This window comes from Arachis ipaensis, chromosome B4 (genome assembly GCF_059453495.1).
Source record: "Arachis ipaensis isolate K30076 ecotype BB chromosome B4, ASM5945349v1, whole genome shotgun sequence".
Lineage (NCBI taxonomy): Eukaryota > Viridiplantae > Streptophyta > Magnoliopsida > Fabales > Fabaceae > Arachis > Arachis ipaensis.
In genome coordinates this window covers 36,987,899-36,994,467 of record NC_142439.1, presented here as the reverse complement: position 1 = coordinate 36,994,467, position 6,569 = coordinate 36,987,899, and the positions used below count along the sequence as shown (strand labels likewise).

The 6,569-nt window shown below is 33.6% G+C and overlaps 2 protein-coding genes across 2 annotated transcripts; one reads left to right on the top strand and one right to left on the bottom strand.

The window, feature by feature from the left end:
- LOC107639274 (uncharacterized) lies at nt 1-2,558 on the top strand. Its single transcript, XM_016342756.3, has 7 exons — nt 1-278; nt 381-441; nt 533-627; nt 722-755; nt 1,400-1,454; nt 1,544-1,586; nt 2,269-2,558. Exons 1-7 carry the CDS (start codon nt 108-110, stop codon nt 2,338-2,340), a joined length of 531 nt encoding a protein of 176 aa, XP_016198242.1. The 5' UTR covers nt 1-107; the 3' UTR covers nt 2,341-2,558.
- Nucleotides 2,559-3,087: 529 nt separating this feature from the next.
- Nucleotides 3,088-5,699, bottom strand: LOC107639275 (Single hybrid motif superfamily protein). Its single transcript, XM_016342757.3, has 3 exons — nt 5,539-5,699; nt 3,671-3,930; nt 3,088-3,468 (listed from the first exon to the last, which is right to left on the bottom strand). The coding sequence occupies exons 1-3, from the start codon at nt 5,615-5,617 to the stop codon at nt 3,340-3,342; spliced, it is 468 nt and encodes a 155-aa protein (XP_016198243.1). The 5' UTR covers nt 5,618-5,699; the 3' UTR covers nt 3,088-3,339.
- Nucleotides 5,700-6,569: the final 870 nt, after the last annotated feature.

Here is a 6,569-nt window from a genome sequence, read left to right as displayed (position 1 = left end):
ATTCTTGTTGGGATATTCCAAAATCCGGGTGATATGGGTAATTTAACCATAGTTTCATAATTAGCATTTTTCTTTTGATGCAATCTGAAGGTAAAAAGCACTGAAGCATGCAAGTATCATCAATCTGCATAGCAAAATTTGGAGTTGGCGTGAAGGCGCAGCAGCACGACACCACCGTGAAGAGGAAGTCGATGGCGGAAGCCGCAGTTCCCAAGTGGGCTCAGAAGACTGTCAGTTTACCCGCCTATAAGCGCGGTTGTCATCTCGTCACTTCCAAGGTCCATCCTCTCACTCGTCTTTCTTCTTTCATTATCTTTTCCCTGTTTAATTTTTAATTTCCACGAACCCTAACTATTGATTGAACTTTGATCGGGAATCAGATAGTGAAGGAAATCGAGCAGGACCTGTCTGGATTCAAGTGTGGCCTTGCTCATCTCTTCTGTAAGTATAATCAATTTCGTTTCATTTTGACTTTGATTGTTTGAGCTCAGTGCCACTGAAATTGGAACTGGAACTGGAACTGAAATGGCAGTGCAGCACACGAGTGCTTCTCTTACTATTAACGAGAATTACGATTCTGATGTTCGTGATGATACTGAAACCTTCCTCAATCGAATTGTTCCTGAGGTTCTTACATTTTTGTTATTACTATTCTCTTCTTATTTTTATGTTAATAGTTAACTATATAGCAATTCCAAGAACGCAACTTGTTGGTGTGCAGGGTTCATCGGCGCCTTGGAAGCATACTCTTGAGGGTTAGTTAACTGTAATTCAGTGTTTCTTTTTTTTTTTTTTAATTTATTCTGTGAGTTTGGGTTTACAAGCTTAAGATTTAATCGTCGTGATTTTGTAGAATTAATTTTGATTATCAGTGGGTTTAGTTTCATGTGATTTGCGTTTGGAAATTTTTATCTTAAGTTCGGTCGACAATGAATGTTATTTTAGATGATTTTGTGGTGAAAGAAATATGGGGATTTCCGTTACAAATTATAGTTGGAGCTGTGTTTTTGAAGTCTGAACAGACTTTTCCAGTTTTAGACATTGACCTTGCTAGGCACCAATCTTCTATAATGTGATTTTTTGTCTTGTAAGTTATTCATGCTTTCTTCTAATCTGCAAAACTTTTTCCTTTAGCTGCACTAGTATACAGAACTTCTAATCAATGATTAGCTGCTAAGAACTCATCTTCTAACACCAGGCCCAAGGCCCATAAACCATAAACATCATAATTCAGGAACTAGGCATAATCCTGTGTTTTTTACCCTCCCCCACCCCTTTTTCCAGGCGGGGCCCTCTTTTCCCTCCCCAAGTTTTTCGGCATACATGTTGAGTATTTCTTTTCCTATATTGTATTTTCCATCCATTACAATATTCTTTGGATTTGAAATTTTGCTTGCAGGCCCAGATGACATGCCGGCTCATATTAAATCGTCAATGTTTGGTTGTGCACTCACGTGAGAGCTGCTTCATGCTTTAATTTGATTCATTGTGCTGAAAATATATGTTACCATGTACTGATATCTTGTATATAATTTTTTTAAAGGATACCAATAACAAATGGAAAGCTTAACATGGGAACATGGCAGGTACCCAAATTCATCTTGTATTTATGGTTGGGAAAAACCTATTAGTTCACAAACAGATTTGAAATCTCACTACACTTTTCCAAGATTGCAGCCCTATAGTAGATATATATGGACTGTCTTGATCAATATTTTGCATTTCATCCATATCAACTTGTTAGATTATATTCTCACATCATGCATGCATTTCAAGAGGGACAAGATTTACCAAATTTATAAATAAAACAAGGACAAAATAAATTATAGCAATGGTTAGCAACTTAAAAATACTTGACATTCATGCCTGCTTGTAAGCAAACCTGATTTTCATAGTGAATCTTTGGCCACAGTATATGTAATGGCAACTGCTTACTTAATTTACTTATGGCACTTCATTTTTTAGCATAATAGTTATCAAATGTCATTTGTTTTGTTCTAGGTTTTTCTATTAAACCTTTTTAATAGAAAATTATATTGTGTATATGGTGTTGTTTAGTAATATCTATTGTTGATTATTGATTATGATTAACATCAGACAACATTTTATGTTAGGATTATGGTAAAGTTGGTTGAGATTAAGAAATATGTAGTTACTCTATGTGGAAGTTTGCATAATGTTCCTGTCTCCACATTTTGGTTAACACCCAAGGTTGGATTGATATAACATCAAACGTTATGTTTCTTTTTTGGTACTGTTATGTGGTAGGGCATATGGCTTTGTGAGCATCGGGATCATCCTTCTTCGCGAAGAGTTGTCGTCACTCTTAATGGAATATGAGTCGCTGGCACCCATCTGTTTTACTTGGCCCTTTTGTTATGTACGATGAAGACAGACCTGACGTTGGAGTTTATAGCAGGATATGTGTGTTGCAATGCCTTTTTGTTAGATGTAACTTGAGTAGCTTGCAATGGATGCAACTGTTAAAATGATTGGGATCATGTTAATTTATACAAGTATTCCGAGTAAACATTATCCAAGTATGTTTTTGCTTGCAACTGTTGGTGGAGATGATGTGTGCTATTGCTTTCAGTTTAGCCGTTCTATAGGGCACCGGAAAATGGAAATTGAGTGGTAGTTAAAGAACACAGTGTAGTCAAGTCTTAAGAGTGAAGGGAACAATTAAAAATTAAACTCAATTGTTAAGAGTCATGTTGATCTCTTCAGTTTTATTTTATGTTATTTTAAAAATATGATTCTTTGTACAAATGTTTGTCTGAATTCAATATCCTAGGAAAAAAAAGGCTCTTCAGTGAGTATTTGTTAGAAAGAATCCTGAAGGTCAGTTAATATTAGTATATTAGTATATTACTATTCTTATACCAGATAACCAAGCTCCAAAGATTGCGAAATAATACGAACTATCCCAAACTAGCAAATGATATATATTGTCTTAATATGAAAACTTGGCATACTATATCTTAATTCATCGTAAGTTGGTAACAACACGTTTAGTATTAGGTAGAGAAAAGCGGAGTCTCAAACTTAATAGAAATATCATGCAACAAAATAAGCACTACTTAGAAGGGGAAAAAAAACGCAAGGCTTTTTATTATGAAAATTCACCAGGTTATATGTTTCATACTTCCATGGTAAAGGGAGAGAAATATAATCCTACTGAACCGGAGGAAGCTCGTGAAAATATAAAAATAGAGCAGTCAAAGCACAAGACAAGAACAAAAGGAGAAGACGACAAAACAATTCTTAGCTTTCCCAATTTAACATGATCTCTACACAACGTATGTTGTAGAGTGCTTGAAAGATATTTTGGCCACACAATTAATGCTTGGAATCTTCTTCTTCACAGAATTTGGAATACTGTTCTGAATCCATCAAGTTGTTTAGTTCACCACTGTCACTGACTTCAACTTTGATTATCCATCCATCTTTATAAGGGCTTGAGTTAACCTATATGAAGGAACATTGCACAACTTTAACATGCATGGAATTGATACTCAACCAAATTGACTGATCCTTAAACATTAAATACTCCCTTCGTTTTCTTTTTATCCGTCATTACCATTTCTTGGTACATTCTTGAATCAATATATCTAATTATCTAGGTACAAAATAAAAGGCAATGATAGATTAAAAAAGAATGGAAACTCACCAAACCGGGAGAGCTGTTAAGCTCTTCATTAACTTCAACCACTTTCCCTGAAACAGGAGAGTTAATATCACTAGTTGCTTTCACACTTTCAACTGCACCAAAACTTTCTCCTTGTGTTACACCCTTCCCAACTTCCGGCAATTCAACATATACAACATCACCCAAGTGATCTTGGGCATGATCAGTTATGCCAATAGTTGCAGATTTTCCATCTACTTTCACCCACTCGTGAGAATCGCAATACTTCAGGTCTTTAATGACTGTAGGAACATAGAAGGTTAGTTAATAAAAATCTAATAATTAACTTCTGTTTTTTTTTAACCTTAGTCACCTAACAAGTAAATCAGATCAAAATGGTAATTTTGCTTCTTGCATCATTGTTAACAAAGAGGAGCTCCCTTCTGATTACCTGCATTCTTTCAAGAGCCACAAGAAGAATATTATCAACATTATCATTCTATCTTGTTTGTGTGTTTATTACAGATGGTGAAAAGTTAGACACACTAAGACAACTTGATAGGCACTAAAAGGCAAGAGATATTGGATTAATGAACATTGTTTTTGTTAAAGTCAAGATATATCAAGGGCTAGGTTTCAAGGTGGAGACTTATGTTTGAGACGAATATATTTTGGGGGAACTACTTTGAAACAATTAGTTCTCTGTTTTGTAATGTATATCAAAGATAAAAACATTTGATTAGTGAGTATTGTTTGTATAAAGTTAGGTAAAGTTTGCGTACATACTAAAGTGAGAATTAATTGGTAAAACTGTGGTCCAAATACATTTTATTTTTTACCCAAAAATAAGTAGCAACTTCTTGCTTCTTTCCAAAATCTTGTGGGAAATTTACCTATAGAAGCCACAATGAAGTTTGAGAGGCAAAAGTTATTCTCTCCAAATATTTCCAAATACACACAAAAGAATTGACAAACGATTTTTTCTTTTCTTTTTTTATTAGAAACAAAGCCTTTTTCCTTGAAATTGATACAAAAATTCAATCTTTAAAATGTTAAGAGCATAATGAGAAAAATCATGGTTCCATCTTCCAAAGAGCATGCAAAACCCTTTGAAAATGCATACAGAAACATGAAAGCTTTTTCAATTTCCATTTTCAAATCCATCATTCAAAGATCCAGTGATTAGAAAACCAAAAAAAAAAAAAAAATCTAATCTCTCCATTCTGTCACCATCAATTACCAAAATTTCACCAAACACCAATTCACCATCCTTGTCATTTAGCATATTACAACTACTTGAGCTGGTAAGGCCCCACTAGAATCATTAGGTAGGTCACAGACTCTCACATAACATACAAGAAACCATTTTCTGGTCCCTGCAGCACTAAAGGTCAAAAAATTGAACATAAGAAATAGGGGAATTGTTATGTTAATGCCATTGATGCTGATAGCTGGTAGGTGTTCTTTCCTCCTCCCATCACAACATATAAAGTTCCTTCCCTTTAAAATACATGATGCAACTACCATTTTAATTTTAATGCTCTACCAGTGTCAATCTAATTTTTTCTTTTATACACGACATTCAGTCCGATACTATCACAAAGATAAAAGTAATTTCATTTCTAGATAACACAGGTGGATATTAACTACCTTACAATGTTGAATGCCAGTGCATAAAAATTAAAGTCCATAACATGATCAAGAATAAGAGATCAGCATTTATGACATGAATAAAGGCGTGTCAATTTCCATCGAAATGAGAAAAAGAGTAAAGGTACTAAATTTAAGATGAAGCATTGAATGAGAAACATGCGGTGATGGATCAAGATCCAACAACATACATACAGAAAAGTGATCACGTAAACGAAACGAAAACAGATCGTAACAGGAAGAAGAAAGAGGGGAGTTACCAGCGGAAAAGGTTCGGTTGAAGAGAGAAACCCTAAGGTAGGAAGCAGCTCGTGAAGCCCAGAATTGCCTGCAAGCCATTCTCTCTCTCTCTCTCTCTCTCTCAAGACACTGACACTGCTTCTGCACCGCTGCTTATTCTCAATAACCCTTTTATGTTGCGGGGGGTTGGTAGATGTTTTTGGCTTTTTGCTTTACCTTATTTTTTTTTAAATGAATTTAATTTGGATGGATTTCTAGGTTAAAACAATTTTACATGCATATTTAACTAATGTTAAATCCGTGCCAAAGGCTTACATTTTAATTTGATATAATAAATTAAAAATAATATTTTATAATTATAATTTTTTTAACTTTAATATAATACTATTATTGTTATTATATAATAAGTATATTGAATAAATTATTTTATATTTATTCAAAAAAAATATAAATATAAATTTAAAATTTATAATATTCTTGAACCATAAAAAAAAATTGAAAAATAAAAACATATATAACTGTATTAGTAGGATATTAATTTTGTACTAAATTTTATATCAAAAGACTAACAAAAGTTTATCGACAATCTAATATTTTATTAACTTCGTTGGATTAACAATTGTCATATGATGTTCTGTTTCATATTATACATTTTATTTTAAGTCTGAAAATTATAGTTATAGATAAATTAGTTATTTCTACGATAAATATTTGTATAAAGTATAAATTATAACATGTTACTAATGTAACACCTTACTACACAGAGCTTTACGCTTAAGTCGTAGAACAGAGGTAGTGTGGTGTTACGGACCTCTAATAAGAAAATACATACGTATAATAGTGAAAAGATATAATATACTAGGAGCCTTGAAAAACAGGTAAAGCAAAATCGCAAAATAAAAAGCGCAACACTCAGAGAATGGAATTACTTGCGTGCTAAGAAACCTAAAGGTTATAGATATGAATAAGCGAAAGAGTGAATAGAGAGGCAAGAATATAACATAACTAGCTCCTGACTCAGCCTGCGAAGCCAAGGCTGGCCGGAGAATAT

What these genes read in the sequence shown, in the direction of transcription:
- LOC107639274 (XM_016342756.3), top strand. Translation starts at nt 108, where the DNA reads ATGCAAGTATCATCAATCTGCATAGCAAAATTTGGAGTTGGCGTGAAG. An exon ending in GTCATCTCGTCACTTCCAAG is followed by an intron (nt 279 to 380) that starts GTCCATCCTCTC and finishes ATCGGGAATCAG; the next exon opens with ATAGTGAAGGAAATCGAGCA. An exon ending in TTAACATGGGAACATGGCAG is followed by an intron (nt 1,587 to 2,268) that starts GTACCCAAATTC and finishes GTTATGTGGTAG; the next exon opens with GGCATATGGCTTTGTGAGCA.
- LOC107639275 (XM_016342757.3), bottom strand. Translation starts at nt 5,617, where the DNA reads ATGGCTTGCAGGCAATTCTGGGCTTCACGAGCTGCTTCCTACCTTAGG. An exon ending in CAACCGAACCTTTTCCGCTG is followed by an intron (nt 3,931 to 5,538) that starts GTAACTCCCCTC and finishes ATGTTCCTACAG; the next exon opens with TCATTAAAGACCTGAAGTAT. An exon ending in TTAACAGCTCTCCCGGTTTG is followed by an intron (nt 3,469 to 3,670) that starts GTGAGTTTCCAT and finishes TCCTTCATATAG; the next exon opens with GTTAACTCAAGCCCTTATAA.